The 16,665-nt window shown below is 42.8% G+C and overlaps 1 protein-coding gene across 5 annotated transcripts in view; it reads left to right on the plus strand.

Annotated features, from left to right (window-relative positions):
• asb18 (ankyrin repeat and SOCS box containing 18) overlaps nucleotides 1-16,665 on the plus strand; it is an 80,445-nt gene that overhangs the window by 55,382 nt on the left and 8,398 nt on the right. For all 5 annotated transcript variants that reach the window (XR_015078117.1, XM_085985565.1, XM_085985561.1 and 2 more), the window contains exons 2-3: nucleotides 7,378-7,645; nucleotides 15,995-16,499. Coding sequence is in view for 4 of the 5 variants with exons in the window: in XM_085985565.1 (XP_085841691.1) it covers nucleotides 7,378-7,645; nucleotides 15,995-16,499 (773 nt within the window). In the remaining variant the exon portion in view is untranslated. The remainder of the gene's footprint in view (nucleotides 1-7,377; nucleotides 7,646-15,994; nucleotides 16,500-16,665) is intronic.

Raw genomic sequence — 16,665 nt, forward strand, 5'->3', positions numbered from 1 at the left:
AAGGAGAAAAAAAAATCCTTTTTTTCTGTACTCACTATAGTCCAAAGACCATTGGCGGAAGGGTCGAGAACCAAAGGACACAGATTTAAGGTGATTGGCAGAAGAACCAAAGGCAACATGAGGAAAAACTTTTTTACTCAGCGAGTGGTTAGGATCTAGAATGCAATGCCTGAAAGGGCGGTGGAGGTAGATCAATCACGGCTTTCAAAAGGGAATTGGATAAGTACCTGAAGGAAAAAAAATTGCAGGGCTACGGGGAAAGGGTGGGGGAATGGGACTAGCTGAAGTGCTCCTGCAGAGAGCCAGCACGGGCTCGACAGGCCGAATGGCCTTCTTCCGTTCTGTAACCATTCTATGATTCTAAAAAGACTTGAAAGACTTGCATTTCTATAGCGCCTTTCACAACTTCAGGACATTCCAAAGCATGTTGCAGCCAATGAAGTACTGTTGAATTGTAGTCACTGTTGTAGTATAGGAAGCGCGGCAGGCAATTTTGCACACAGCAAGCGCCAACAATGAGATAATGATCAGATAATCTTATTTTAGAGATGTTGGTTGAGTGATAAATATTGGCCAGGACATTTATCCCTGCTTACACTGTCATATTTTAAAAAAAACACACCTCACGACAGGTTCCATTATATTCCAGTCATTGACTAGATAAATAAAAGCAGAGCTAGTCTGCACTGTCCAACAAGAGTGAAACTACTCGACAACTGAGCAAATAAAAAAAAAATCACTTTTGCTAAGGAGTCTGGGTAAGCGCCACCTTCATTAAAGTATAGGTTCAAAAGAGGCCAATTCCCCTTCCTAATAAATTCCATTTTAACCCCTGAAACAGGATCTTAATAATTAAGGAGGTATGTGCATATCATTGGGGTTTTGTGTGTTCTGAGGCAAAGCTAAAACACCCTCCGGCGAGTTAAAAAGCCAATACACCTTTTCATCCATTCGACCATTTCCCCACCCCACCCGTATCATTGATTTTTTAACAATGATGATTTGAAGTGTTTAAAACTGCAATGCACCCCCCCGTAACACAACAAAAGGGCTTTTAAACAGAGTTTGCATTCAACAACAACAACTTGTATTTATATTCAGAACAACACATCACTCGAACCAGCAGATGATTTGTATGCAGAAATCAAAATGTTTATATACTGCGCTCAGTAGGCCACTCAGCATCTGAAAAGACAGATTAAAGCCAGATACAGACCCTTTTGTCCAAATGCGAACCCATTTGTTCTCTTTTCAGGCCTGCTGTATTTTCAGGTATTTTCTGTTTTTATTTCAGGTTTCCCGTGTTTGCAGGTTTTCTCTTTGTACTGATGTATGGTAACCATACAACTAAAACACTGAACAGAACGTCAGTCTCCTGGCTGAGTATCCCAGGGGTTCAAGATACCTGCGAGGGGACCGGCAAAGTGCCAATGCTGATTCCAGACACTGACTTAATACTTTTGAAGTTCCATCCGAATACTGTAGAGGGAGCACGCAGCATGTTGATTCAGCAGGAGTGCAATGGAGTTAACAGTAAAAGCACAGCCAATGCACAGGGATTAGGAAGAACTAAAATGCAGATCAGCTGCAAATGGGACACAAAGGAGTGGCACTCAAAATCAGATCCTTAGTCTGACAAACTTACAATTATTATCAATTATGTCCAGGGCTGTGTTACAATACTATTATATACATCACTGGGCTTAGTCCCTAATTCATTGCCATTTTGTGATTATCCCATTTTATCAGGAATATTAATTGATGTAAATTGACTGTCGCGTTTCCTACATCACAACAGTGACTACACTTCAAAAGTACTTAATTGGCTGTAAAGCGCGTTGGGACGTCCTGAGGTCGTGAAAGGCGCTATAGAAATGCAAGTTCTTTCTTTCCTTCCCTCCTACACTTTACTGGCTTTTGAAAGTCAAGTTTCCATGGTCACTTCCACTCAGCCCCACCTTAACCCTGGCTAAGATCAGCAACTGAGGTAGGCTGAAGCCCACGGCCTACTCCTGATCCAGACAAGATCCTATTCCGAGGGGAATCACGCTGAAGTCACGGTGGAAAGCACAATGGGCTAGAACTTCTGATCCACTCCAGCTACATTCCTATTTTTACACAGGCATTAATCTTTTTGTTTTAAACATAAGAACATAAAAACATAAGAAATAGGAGCAGGAGTAGGCCGATCGGCCCCTCGAGCCTGCTCCGCCATTCAATAAGATCATGGCTGATCTGATCCTAACCGCCAATCCACTATCACAGAACCATCTCCTGAATCTAACAGAATTAGACACACGAAATAGGAGCAGGATCAGGCTACACGGCCCCTGGGCCCGCTCCGCTACCCACAGGGCCATGACCGATCCGAACCTAGACTCATGTCCAAATTCCTGCCCGCTCCCCATAACCCTTAATTCCTTTTACTTCTAGGAAACTGTCTATTTCTGTTTTAAATTTATGTAATGATGTAGCTTCTACAGCTTTTTGGGGCAGCATATTCCATGGACCTACCACCCTCTGAGTGAAGTAGTTCCTCCTCATCTCAGTTTTGAAAGAGCAGCCCCTTATTCTAAGACTATGCCCCCTAGTTCTAGTTTCACCCATCATCAGGAACATCCTCCCCGCATCCACCCGATCCAACCCCTTCACAATCTTATATGTTTCAATAAGATCGCCTCTCATTCTTCTGAACTCCAATGAGTAGAGTCCCAATCTACTCAACCTCTCCTCATATGTCCATCCCCTCATCCCCGGGATTAACCGAGTGAACCTTCTTTGTACTGACTCGAGAGCAAGTATGTCCTTTCTTAAGTATGGACACCAAAACTGTACGCAGTATTCCAGGTGCGGTCTCACCAATACCTTGTACAACTGAAGCAATACCTCCCTATTTTTATATTCTATCCCCCTAGCAATGAAAGCCAACATTCCATTGGCCTTCTTAATCACTTGCTGCACCTGCATACTAACCTTTTGAGTTTCGTGCACCAGGACCCCCAGATCCTTTTGTACTTCAGTACTTTCCAGTTTCTTGCCATTAAGATAATAATTTGCTCTACGATTTTTCCTGCCAAAGTGCATAACCTCACACTTTCCAGTATTGTATTCCATCTGCCAAATCTCTGCCCACTTACTTAGCCTGTCTATGTCCCCTTGCAGGTTTTTTATGTCCTCCTCACTCACTACTTTCCCTCCCATCTTAGTATCATCTGCAAACTTTGATATGTTACACTCGGTCCCCTCCTCCAAATCGTTAATATAGATTGTAAAGAGTTGGGGACCCAGCACTGACCCCTGCGGAACACCACTAGTTACTGATTGCCAGTCTGAGAATGAACCATTTATCCCAACTCTCTGCCTTCTGTTAGATAGCCAACCCTCTATCCATGCCAGAATATTACCCCCAATCCTGTGATTTTTTATCTTAAGCAATAATCTTTTGTGTGGCACCTTGTCAAATGCCTTTTGGAAGTCTAAATACACTACGTCCACTGGTTCCCCTTTATCCACCCTGTATGTTACTTCCTCAAAGAACTCCAGCAAATTTGTCAAACATGACTTCCCCTTCATAAAACCATGCTGACTTTGTCCTATTAAATTATGATTATCCAAATGTCCTGTTACTGTCTCCTTAATAATGGACTCCAAAATTTTACCTACCACAGATGTTAGGCTAACCGGTCTATAGTTTCCAGCCTTCTGTCTACTGCCCTTTTTAAATAAGGGTGTTACATTAGCAGTTTTCCAGTCTGCCGGGACCTTTGCCGAGTCCAGGGAGTTTTGGAAAATTATTACCAATGCATCCACAATCCCTACCGTCACTTCCCTCAAGACCCTAGAATGTAAGCCATCAGGTCCAGGTGATTTATTCGCCTTGAGTCCCATTATTTTACCGAGTACCACTTCCTTAGTGATTTTGATCGTGTTTAGCTCCTCCCCCCCTTTAGCCCCCCCGTTTGTCCAGTGTTGGGATATTCTTAGTGTCTTCTACTGTAAAGACTGATATAAAATATTCATTCAGTGTTTTTGCCATCTCCATATTTCCCACCATTAATTTCCCGGTCTCATCCTCTAAGGGACCAACATTTACTTTAGCCACCCTTTTTCTTTTTATATAACTATAAAAACTCTTACTATCTGTTTTTATATTTTTTGCTAATTTACTTTCATAATCTATCTTCCCTTTCTTAATCAATCTTTTTGTTATTTTTTGCTGTCTTTTAAAGTTTTCCCAATCCTCTATCCTCCCACTAGATTTGACTACCTTATATGCCCTTGTTTTTAGTCGAATACTATTCTTAATTTCTTTACTTAGCCACGGATGGCTGTCTTTTCTTTTACACCCTTTTCTTCTCAGTGGAATATTTTTTTTTTGGAATTTGTAAAATAACTCCTTAAATGTACACCACTGATCATGTATCGTCTTACCCTTTAATCTATTTTCCCAATCCACTCTACTCAATTCCGCTCTCATACCTTCATAGTCTCCTTTATTCAAGCTTAGCACGCTTGTTTGAGATCCAACCTTCTCACCCTCTAATTGAATATGGAATTCAACCATGTTATGGTCACTCATTCCAAGGGGATCCTTTACTAGGACATTTTTAATTAATCCTGGCTCGTTACACAGGACCAGATCTAAGGTTGCTTGTCCCCTGGTCGGTTCAGTTACATACTGCTCAAGAAACCCATCCCTAATACACTCAATGAACTCATCCTCAAGGCAGCCCTGCCCAATTTGATTTGTCCAATTAATATGATAGTTAAAATCCCCCATAATTATAGATGTTCCCTTATTACAAGCCTCAACTATTTCCTGATTGATACTCCGTCCAACAGAGTTGCCACTGTTCGGAGGCCTATAGATTACGTCCACTAGTGTTTTTTTCCCCTTATTATTCCTTACCTCCACCCAAACTGTTTCATTATCCTGATCTTTTGACCCAATATCATTTCTCTGTATTACAGTGATTCCTTCCTTTATTAACATAGCCACCCCACCTCCCCTTCCTTCCTGCCTGTCCTTCCTGATCGTTAAATAACCTGGTATGTTTAATTCCCAGGCATTGTCACCCTGCAGCCATGTTTCTGTAGTGGCCACAAGATCATACCCATATGTAGTTATTTGTGTCATTAACTTGTCTATTTTGTTACGAATGCTACGTGCATTCAGATAGAGAACTTTCAAAGATGTTTTGTGACACTTAGTTCCTGCTTTTGCCCTTTTTATTACTTTACCTTTTACTCCATACCTTCTGCCCCTTCCTGACACGCTCTGGTTTTTAATTTCCCCACTGCTACCTAAGTCTATGACCTTCTCTGTTGTCATTTTTATTATTTGCTCTCTAGGAACCTCCCCCCCACTAGTTAGTTTAAAGCCCTCTCTACAGCCCTAGTTATATGATCCGCCAGGACTCTAGTCCCAGCACTGGTCAAGTGAAGCCCGTCCCAATGGAACAGCTCCCTCCTGCCCCAGTACTGGTGCCAGTGTCCCAGGAAGCAAAACCCATTTCTCCCACACCAGTCTTTGAGCCACGCATTTAACTCTCTAATTTTATTTGTCCTAGCCAAATTCGCTCGTGGCTCAGGTAATAATCCAGAGATTAAAAGTCCATGTAAAAACAGCGCACACACAAGTGCAGTCCAAGCTTGCTAAGAATTCATACATCAACTTTGTCAAACGGAAGTTCTACTTTCATCAATCAAACAAAATCCCAAAGCAAAATCTCAGTTTCAACCGACTCCCAATTTACGTATCTCAGAATCTCTTCACGTTTGCTGGGTATCTTGCATTTACGACAAGAACAACAACATGTATTTATATAGTGTAACATGGTAAAATGTCCCAAGGTGCTTCACAGGAGTAATTATCAAACAAAATTTGACACTGAGCCATGAAAAGGGATATTAGGACAGGTGACCAAAAGCTTGATCAAAGAGGTAGGTCTTAAGGAGGTTCTTAAAGGAGGAGAGAGAGGTAGAGAGGCAGAGAGGTTTAGGGAGGGAATTCCAGAGCTTAGGGCCTAGACAGCTTAAGGAACTGCCCCCAATGGTGGGGCAAGGAAAGAAGGGGATGCACAAGAGGCCAGAATTGGAGCAACGCAGAGATCTCGGTGGGTTGTAGGGCTAGAGAAGGAAAGGGGTTTAGAAGAGGAGAAATTGCCAAAACAAGAAAAGCATTGCATTGGCCGTATCATTGTCTCTCTTTGATATACCAGGTAAATGCTGATAATATGAATTGTTTCCATCTCCCATTGTAAAAATACAACTGTCTACCACATCTCACACAACACACTTTCCCGTACAGCAAAGAGCCTATTGTAGTGTTAAATTATACCATAATTAATTTACTTAAAATTGGCAAGTGCCCTAGGGCTGTATATCATAATAATTAAAAAGTGTTCATGATAACGAGCTGGAGGATTATTTGAGGCAGACGCTTACACTAATCCTGGTGTGTTTAATTACCAGTACTGCTCACTACCTCATTTTTTATGAGCAAAACGGCAGATCCTCCCATTCACAAAACTCACTGAGTCAAGTGTGGTGGTAGATAGGAACTGCAGGCTGTTAATGCATAAACTTTATGATGGAATATCGAGGTAGCTTAAAGCTTGCAGTAGTGAAACCAGTAACTGTTGGTTTATACACCAAGGGTAGTGGAAAAGCTGAGTCTCTCTACCCCCAAAAAGCTGTTGAGGCTGGGGTTCAATTGTAAATGTCAAAACTGAGATTGATAGATTTTTGTTGGGTCAGGGTATTAAGATTTCCAGGACCAAGGCGGGTAGATGGCGTTAAGACGCAGATCAGCCACGATCTAATTGAATGGCTCGAGGGGATGGATGGCAGATTGGGGTGTGTGACTGATGACCAGTACAATTGCACACTCCCAGGACCGATCCCCAGTCTGTGTTGAGTTAGCTAGGACAGAACTGGTGGCACTAGAATAAGTTTCATTCTAGTTTGGAGGAGCGCAGAGATCTGGGAGGGTTGTAGGGCTGGAGGAGGTTACAGAGATAGGGAGGGGCGAGGCCTCGGAGGGATTTGAACACAAGGATGAGAATTTTAAAATTGAGACATGATCTGGGTTGACCACAATGGCCCTCACAAATCATTCAACCAGCTGACACTCATTGTCTAAACTCATATATGGAGACACTTGGGTGAGTCACTAGAGGGTGCTCAACAGCTGTGGAACCACAGCATGAGAGGGGAATAGAAAAATACACCAGGAGTGATGGAACTGGTGAGACCCTATCTTGGCATGATGAATCACACTAAGTGAAGGCAGAGATATCACACCAGGGTGATGTAGAGTTGATAGCCCTTCATTCATATGGGCATTGACATTCTCCGTTTCTCGTTACGCTGCAGGTCTCTGGTCTCTGGAGTACAAGCGAGAGCTGACCAGCCCTCTGTGCATTGCTGCGAGTCACGGTTACACCGATTGCCTGCAGTACCTGCTCCAACGCAGAGCTAAGGCCAATCTTATTCCAGGAACCAAGAGCGCGCTACACCTGGCCTGCGAGAACGCGCACGTGGACTGCACGGAACTGCTGCTCAAACATGGGGCAAACCCCAGGCTGCGGACAGAGGAGGGACTGACCCCCCTGCACCTCTGCATTACCGCGCAGTCCTTTCGGTGAGTGGCATTGGTCAGAGCTCGGAGCATTGCCGTATTGCAATATGGTGACAGATAATGTGTTAAAAGAAAGAAAGACTTGCATTTATACAGCGCCTTTCGCAATCTGAGGATGTCCCAAAGCACTTTACAGCCAATGAAGTAATTTTGAAGTGTAGCCACTGTTGTAATGTAGGAAACGCGGCAACCAATCTGCGCACAGCAAGATCCCACAAACATCAAGGAGATAATGACCAGATAATTTGGTTTTTTTTTTAAGTGATGTTGGTTAAAGGATAAATATTGGCCAGGACACCAGGGAGAACTGCCCTGCTCTTCTTCAAAAAAGTGCCATGGGATCTTTTACATGAGAGGCCTGAGGAGGCCTCGGTTTAACGTCTCATCTGGAAGACGGCACTTCCGACACTGCAGCACTCCCTCAGCACTGCACTGGGAGTGTCAGCCTAGATTTTATGCTCAAGTCTCTGGAGATAATCTTAATCACTTCCATAATTACAACTAGAAAGAAAGACTTGCATTTATATAGCACCTTTCACGACCACCGGACGTCCCAAAGCACTTTACAGCCAATGAAGTACTTTTTGAAGTGTAGTCACTGCTGTAATGTAGGGAACTGTGTACATTGTATGTCTGAGAAGGATGTACTTCAACAAAACTTATAGCAAAATGGAAGAATAATTATTGAAAAATTCAATATTGAGACACAAATTCACTGGGGATTGGATGGTGAAGTGAGTTAGTGCACTGTTCTTTCACCTGTGGGACCTGGGTATAAGGGCCTGTCTGGGTCAGTCCCAACCCAGTTCCTAGTAAAAATATGTCCACAGCACAAAGAATCTCTGTAATTCAGCATGAACTGGCAATCCCATTCTCCCTGCTTTGTGAAATGGCAATATTTCCCTGCTGCAGTAGGGGGCACTGATATAGAATCCTAGTGGGTAATTACAACCCTAAAAACGGGTGGGCTTGGGTCAGGTGGAAAGTTAAAATGTTAAAAATCTGAAACAGGAACCCAACCCTCCTCAAACCTGCCCACTTCGGTTTTAACGGAGATGGGACATGAGGAGGGTGATGAAACCTGCTCTCAGGAGGCGGGTTGGCCATTGAAACCTTTTAAGGATCATCGGAACATAGGAACAGGAGTAGGCCATTTAGCCCTTGAGCCTGCTCTGCCATTCAATGAGATCATGGCTGATCTGTGATCTAACTCCATATACCCGCCTTTGGCCCATATCCCTTAATATCTTTGGTTAACAAAAATCTATCAATCTCAGATTTAAAATTAATAATTGACCCAGCATCAACTGCCGTTTGCGGAAGAGAGTCCCAAACTTCTACCACCCTTTGTGTGTAGAAGTGTTTCCTAATTTCACTCCTGAAAGGCCTGGCTCTAATTTTTAGGCTATATCCCTTCATCCTAGACTCCCCAACAAGCGGAAATAGTTTCTCTCTCTCTCTCTACCCTATCAGTTCCCCTTAATATCTTAAAAACTTCGATCAGATCACCCCTTAACCTTCTAAACTCCAAGGAATACAACCCTAGTTTGTGTAATCTCTCCTCATAACTTAACACTTGAAGTCCGGGTATCATTCTGGTAAATTTATGCTGCACACCCTCCAAGGCCAATATATCCTTCCTAAGGTGTGGTGCCCAGAACTGAACAAAGTACTCCAGGTGTGGTCTAACCAGGGTTTTGTATAGCTGCAGCATAACTTCAACCCCCTTGTACTCTAGTCCTCTAGATATAATGGCCAGCATTCCATTAGCCTTTTTGATTATTTTCTGTATCTGTCCATTACATTTTAATGATCTATGTATATGTACCCCTAAGTCTCTTTGGACCGCCACTGTTTCTAGCTTTTTACCATTTAGAAAGTACCCTGTTCTATCCGTTTTAGGTCCAAAGTGGATGACCTCACTTTTGCCTACATTGAAATCCATTTGCCACAGTTTTGCCCATTCACTTCATCGATTAATTTCTCTTTGTAATTTTATGTTTACATCTACACTGCCTACATTGCTCTCTATCCCATCATCTAAGTCATTAATAAATACTGTGAATAGTTGAGGCCCCAACACAGATCCCTGTGGGACACCACTAGTCACATCCTGCCAATTAGAGTACCTGCTCATTATCCCTACTCTCTGTCTCCTGCCAATTTCCTAACCAGGTCAATAATTTGCCTTCAATTCCATGAGCTTTAACTTTAGCTAACAGTCTCTTATGAGGAATTTTATCAAATGCCTTCTAGAAGTCCATATAAATAACATCCATAGACATTCCCCTGTCCACTTCTTTAGTCTCCTCTTCAAAAAATTTAATCAGGTTCATCAGGCATGCCCTCCCTTTCACAAATCCATGCTGGCTCTCTCTGATCAGCTGAAAATTTTCCAATATGTTCCGTCACTCTATTCTTAATTATAGACTTGAGTAATTTCCTGACAACAGATGTTAGGCTAAGTGGTCTATAATTCCTTGGTTTCCCTCTCACCTTTCTTAAATTGTGCAGTGATATGCAATTTTCCAATCTAATGGAATGGTTCCTGAATCAAAAGAACTTTGGAAGATTATAGTTAGGGCAGTTGCAATGTGCTCACCTACTTCCTTTAAAACCCTGGGATGGAAACCATCTGGTCCTGGGGATTTGTCACTCTTTAGTGCCATTATTTTCTTCATTACTGTTATTTCACTTATGTTAATTTTGGTGAGTCACTGTCCCTGATTCAGTATTAGTTTCCTTGGGATGGTATCCTCTTCCTCGACTGTAAATACTGACACAATGTAATTATTCAACATATCCACCATTTCCTTATTTATATTTACAATATGACCGTAATCAGTTTACAAGGGGCCAACATTTCTCCTGACTACTCTCTTTTTCCTAATATAATTGTAAAAAAAAATTGCCTTAATTTTGATATCCCTTGCAAGTTTCTTTTCATACTCCCTTTTTGTAGCTCTTACTATCTGTTTTGTCACCTTTTGTTGTTCTTTGTATCTCTACCAGTTGCCAGGATATATGCTATTTTTTGCATTTTTGTATGCTTTTTCTTTTAGTTTTGTGTTGTCCCTTACCTATTTTGTCATCAACATCTGTTTTTTTTTGGCAAATGGAGCTTTTGCCCCTTGGGGTATAAACTGGTTCTGTATCCCCTTGAGTTCTTTTTTGAACACCTTCCATTGATCTTCTGTCGTTTTACCCATTGACAGATTTGCCCAGATTACTGTGGACAGTCTCTGACTCATCCCATTGAAGTCGGCCTTACCTAAATCTAGAATCTTAGTAGCTGTTTTGTGTTTCTTACTTTCAAACATTACGTTGAACTCGATTATGTTATGATCGCTGTTAGACAAATGTTGACACACCATTAGGATGTTAACTAAATCTGGCTCATTACTCATTATTAAATCTGATATGGCCTGCCCCCTTGTTGGTTCCAGGTCATATTGTTGCAGAAAACTATCCCGGACACACTCAAGAAATTCACTACCTTTCTGACATGAGCTAGTCTGCTTTTCCCAATCTATATGAAAGTTAAAATCCCTCATTAAAACATAGAAACATAGAAACATAGAAGATAGGAGCAGGAGTAGGCCATTCAGCCCCTCGAGCCTGCTCCACCATTTAATGAGATCATGGCTGATCATCCAAATTCAGTACCCTGTTTTTTTTACATCTTCAAAAAATTCCAGTAGATTAGTCAAGCATGATTTACCTTTTGTAAATCCATGTTGACTTTGTCCGATGTTGTCACTGTTTTCCAAGTGCTCTGCTATTACATCTTTTATAATGGACTCTAGCATTTTCCCCACTACCGATGTCAGGCTTATCGGTCCATAATTCCCCATTTTCTCTCTACCACCTTTTTTAAATAGTGGGGTTACGTTAGCTACCCTCCAATTCATGGGAACTGTTCCAGAGTCTATACTCTGCCTTTGCTACACGCTTGTCTAATCTCTGCATTTATACATTTTGCCACTTCTCCCATCTCTCCCCGAGCCCCATTTCTGTCCCAGATGTCCAACCCTGCTCCAATCTTTCCCCAACCCTCACCTCCCGGTCTCCGACCCCCCCCCCTCTAATCTCTCCCCAATGCCCTGATCTCTGTCCCTGATCTCTGACCCCCTCCGGTATAAAAATATTGAGTTTTATAAATATTGGAGATGGTGGGGAAAAAATGACAGTTTGACAGGCTCAAAGACTGGTGTGGGAGAAATGTGTTTTGCTTCCTGGGACACTGGCACCAATACTGGGGCAGGAGGGAGCTGTTCCGTTGGGACGGGCTTCACTTGGCCAGCGCTGGGTCTAGAGTCCTGGCGGATCATATAACTAGGGCTGTAGAGAGGGCTTTAAACTAACTAGTGGGGGGGAGGTTCCTAGAGAGCAAATAATAAAAATAACAACAGAGAAGGTCATAGACTTAGGTAGCAGTGGGTAAATTAAAAAGCAGAGTGTGTCAGGAAGGGGCAGAAGGTATGGAGTAAAAGGTAAAGTAATAAAAAGGGCAAAAGCAGGAACTAAGTGTCACAAAACATATTTGAAAGTTCTCTATCTGAATGCACGTAGCATTCGTAACAAAATAGACGAGTTAATGGCACAAATAACTACGTATGGGTATGATCTTGTGGCCATTACAGAAACATGGCTGCAAGGTGACAATGCCTGGGAATTAAACATACCAGGTTATTTAACGATCAGGAAGGACAGGCAGGAAGGAAGGGGCGGTGGGGTGGCTATGTTAATAAAGGAAGGAATCACTGTAATACAGAGAAATGATATTGGGTCAAAAGATCAGGATAATGAAACAGTTTGGGTGGAGGTAAGGAATAATAAGGGGAAAAAAAACACTAGTGGGCGTAGTCTATAGGCCTCCGAACAGTTGCAACTCGGTTGGACGGAGTATCAATCAGGAAATAGTTGAGGCTTGTAATAAGGGAACATCTATAATTATGGGGGATTTTAACTATCATATTAATTGGACAAATCAAACTGGGCAGGGCTGCCTTGAGGATGAGTTCATTGAGTGTATTAGGGATGTAACTGAACCGACCAGGGGACAAGCAACCTTAGATCTGGTCCTGTGTAACGAGCCAGGATTAATTAAAAATGTCCTAGTAAAGGATCCCCTTGGAATGAGTGACTATAACATGGTTGAATTCCATATTCAATTAGAGGGTGAGAAGGTTGGATCTCAAACAAGCGTGCTAAGCTTGAATAAAGGAGACTATGAAGGTATGAGAGCGGAATTGAGTAGAGTGGATTGGGAAAATAGATTAAAGGGTAACACGATACATGATCAGTGGTGTACATTTAAGGAGTTATTTTACAACTTCCAAAAAAATATATTCCACTGAAAAGAAAAGGGTGTAAAAGAAAAGACAGCCATCCGTGGCTAAGTAAAGAAATTAAGGATAGTATTCGACTAAAAACAAGGGCATATAAGGTAGCCAAATCTAGTGGGAGGATAGAGGATTGGGAAAACTTTAAAAGACAGCAAAAAATAACAAAAGGATTGATTAAGAAAGGGAAGATAGATTATGAAAGTAAATTAGCAAAAAATATAAAAACAGATAGTAAGAGTTTTTATAGTTATATAAAAAGAAAAAGGGTGGCTAAAGTAAATGTTGGTCCCTTAGAGGATGAGACCGCGAAATTAATGGTGGGAAATATGGAGATGGCAAAAACACTGAATGAGTATTTTGTATCAGTCTTTATAGTAGAGGACACTAAGAATATCCCAACACTGGACAAACAGGGGGCTATGGGCGGGAGGAGCTAAACACGATCAAAATCACTAAGGAAGTGGTACTCGGTAAAATAATGGGACTCAAGGCGGATAAATCACCTGGACCTGATGGCTTACATGCTAGCGTCTTGAGGGAAGTGGCGGTAGGGATTGTGGATGCATTGGTAATAATTTTCCAAAACTCCCTGGACTCAGCAAAGGCCCCAGCAGACTGGAAAACTGCTAATGTAACACCCTTATTTAAAAAGGGCAGTAGACAGAAGGCTGGAAACTATAGACCGGTTAGACTAACATCTGTGGTAGGTAAAATTTTGGAGTCCATTATTAAGGAGACAGTAACAGGACATTTGGATAATCATAATTTAATAGGACAAAGTCAGCATGGTTTTATGAAGGGGAAGTCATGTTTGACAAATTTGCTGGAGTTCTTTGAGGAAGTAACATATAGGGTGGATAAAGGGGAACCAATGGACGTAGTATATTTAGACTTCCAAAAGGCATTTGACAAGGTGCCACACAAAAGATTATTGCTTAAGATAAAAAATCACGGGATTGGGGGTAATATTCTGGCATGGATAGAGGATTGGCTATCTAACAGAAGGCAGAGAGTTGGGATAAATGGTTCATTCTCAGACTGGCAATCAGTAACTAGTGGTGTTACGCAGGGGTCAGTGCTGGGTCCCCAACTCTTTACAATCTATATTAACGATTTGGAGGAGGGGACCGAGTGTAACATATCAAAGTTTGCAGATGATACTAAGATGGGAGGGAAAGTAGTGAGTGAGGAGGACATAAAAAACCTGCAAGGGGACATAGACAGGCTAAGTAAATGGGCAGAGATTTGGCAGATGGAATACAATACTGGAAAGTGTGAGGTTATGCACTTTGGCAGGAAAAATCGTAGAGCAAATTATTATCTTAATGGCAAGAAACTGGAAAGTACTGAAGTACAAAAGGATCTGGGGGTCCTGGTGCACGAAACTCAAAAGGTTAGTATGCAGATGCAGCAAGTTATTAAGAAGGCCAATGGAATGTTGGCTTTCATTGCTAGGGGGATAGAATATAAAAATAGGGAGGTATTGCTTCAGTTGTACATGGTATTGGTGAGACCGCACCTGGAATACTGCATACAGTTTTGGTGTCCATACTTAAGAAAAGACATACTTGCTCTCGAGTCAGTGCAAAGAAGGTTCACTCGGTTAATCCCGGGGATGAGGGGATGGACATATGAGGAGAGGTTGAGTAGATTGGGACTCTACTCATTGGAGTTCAGAAGAATGAGAGGCGATCTTATTGAAACATATAAGATTGTGAAGGGGTTGGATCGGGTGGATGCGGGGAGGATGTTCCTGATGATTGGTGAAACTAGAACTAGGGGGCATAGTCTTAGAATAAGGGGCTGCTCTTTCAAAACTGAGATGAGGAGGAACTACTTCACTCAGAGGGTGGTAGGTCCATGGAATATGCTGCCCCAAAAAGCTGCAGAAGCTACATCATTACATAAATTTAAAACAGAAATAGGCAGTTTCCTAGAAGTAAAGGGAATTAAGGGTTACGGGGAGCGGGCAGGAATTTGGACATGAGTCTAGGTTCGGACCGGTCATGGCCCTGTGGGTAGCAGAGCGGGCCCAGGGGCCATGTAGCCTGATCCTGCTCCTATTTCATGTGTCTAATTCTGTTAGATTCAGGAGATAGTTCTGTGATAGTAGATTGGCGGTTAGGATCAGATCAGCCATGATCTTATTGAATGGTGGAGCAGGCTCGAGGGGCCGATTGGCCTACTCCTGCTCCTATTTCTTATGTTCTTATGACTGACAGTCAAGAATCATCCAATTGGGTATACGTGTCTGCTCGCGTTCCATTTGTCGTGGGAAGGCGATGCACCATGATGATGGACGTATCGGGTGGCTGATGGTGGGAGCATGGGGGCGGGCTGTTGGAGGCAGGAGGTCATGTGATGAAACCTCCCGGAATACATCCAATCAGAGTTAGCAAGCCTAAGCAGGGAGGAAGCTAACCCAGCCTCTCACCTTAGAAGCAGAGAAAGGCTCCCTCTAGGGGAAGCTTTGTGTCATCACCTGATACCCACTGGCCAAGATTGCACAAACTCATTTCACATCGGACATTAACACCAACACAACAGACAGAGGAGATTTTCATCGCTCCAATCCAGGCTGGATTTGAACCACAAGTCCCAGAGGTGAAAGCAGAGTCCTTAAACCTCCGTTAATCATCCAGAGGTTCAAATTTCGAAATTGGACCTGCCTGAATAAGCAGAGCAATGGGAGCACATGCCAAGCTTGTAGTTAATACGTGCGCAATCTAGGTACAACATAAACAGTAACCACTTGCAGTTATACAGCGCCTTTAATGTAGTGAAACATCCCGCGGCGCTTCACAGGAGTGTTAGCAGACAAAATTTGACACCGAGCCGCATAAGGAGATATTAGGACAGGTGACCAAAAGATTGGTCAAAGAGGTAGGTTTTAATGAGCACCTTAAAGAAGGAGAAAGAGGCAGAGAAGTTTAGGTAGGGAATTGCAGAGTTTCATAATTAAGCAGGAGGGTAATCCATTCCCGGTTTCCTTCCCGCCATCTAGGTGTGCTAAACTGCTGCTGAAGTATCGTGCAGATGTCAACCAGTTGACCGAAGAGGATCAGGAGAGCCCCTTGCATGTGGTGGCCAAACGGGGCCTTCACAATCATGTCCACCTCTATCTAAGATACGGGGCCACTGTGGACATCATGAATGTCCACTGGGTGTCACCGCTGAGCAGCGCCTGTGCCAGTGCATGGAGACTGGAGAGCCAGGAGGACTATACCCAAGTGTGCAAGGTTCTGATTACACATGGCGCCAACGTGAACACTGTAGACAACGAGGAACGGAGTCCACTACACAAGGCTTCCAGGAACGCCAGCCTCCAGCTGGTCCAGCTGCTTCTAAAGCACAGAGCGGACGTCAATGCCATTGACTACAACGGGTCCTCTCCCCTGGCCAATGTGATACAGACTGCGCCTTTTAAGGAAGAGCATAACCCTCAATGCACCGTGCAAACCTTACTCAACCACGGGTCCCGCAGGGTGTGGCCAGAGGCCTTTCTCAAGGTAATGGTTTTTGCCATGTACAACAGAAGCAGATGCAATGGGGCCTACTCAGAGATGGGTGGCTATGATATGGCAATTTAAATTAGGATGAGGAAAGACCATTTGGTCCATCAAATGCCTCTCTCATTAACTGTCCCATCATGGCATCTTCACCACAATAACTTAC

The sequence above is a fragment of the Somniosus microcephalus genome, chromosome 4 (genome assembly GCF_052327205.1).
Source record: "Somniosus microcephalus isolate GS21.2 chromosome 4, FLI_Smic_1.0, whole genome shotgun sequence".
Lineage (NCBI taxonomy): Eukaryota > Metazoa > Chordata > Chondrichthyes > Squaliformes > Somniosidae > Somniosus > Somniosus microcephalus.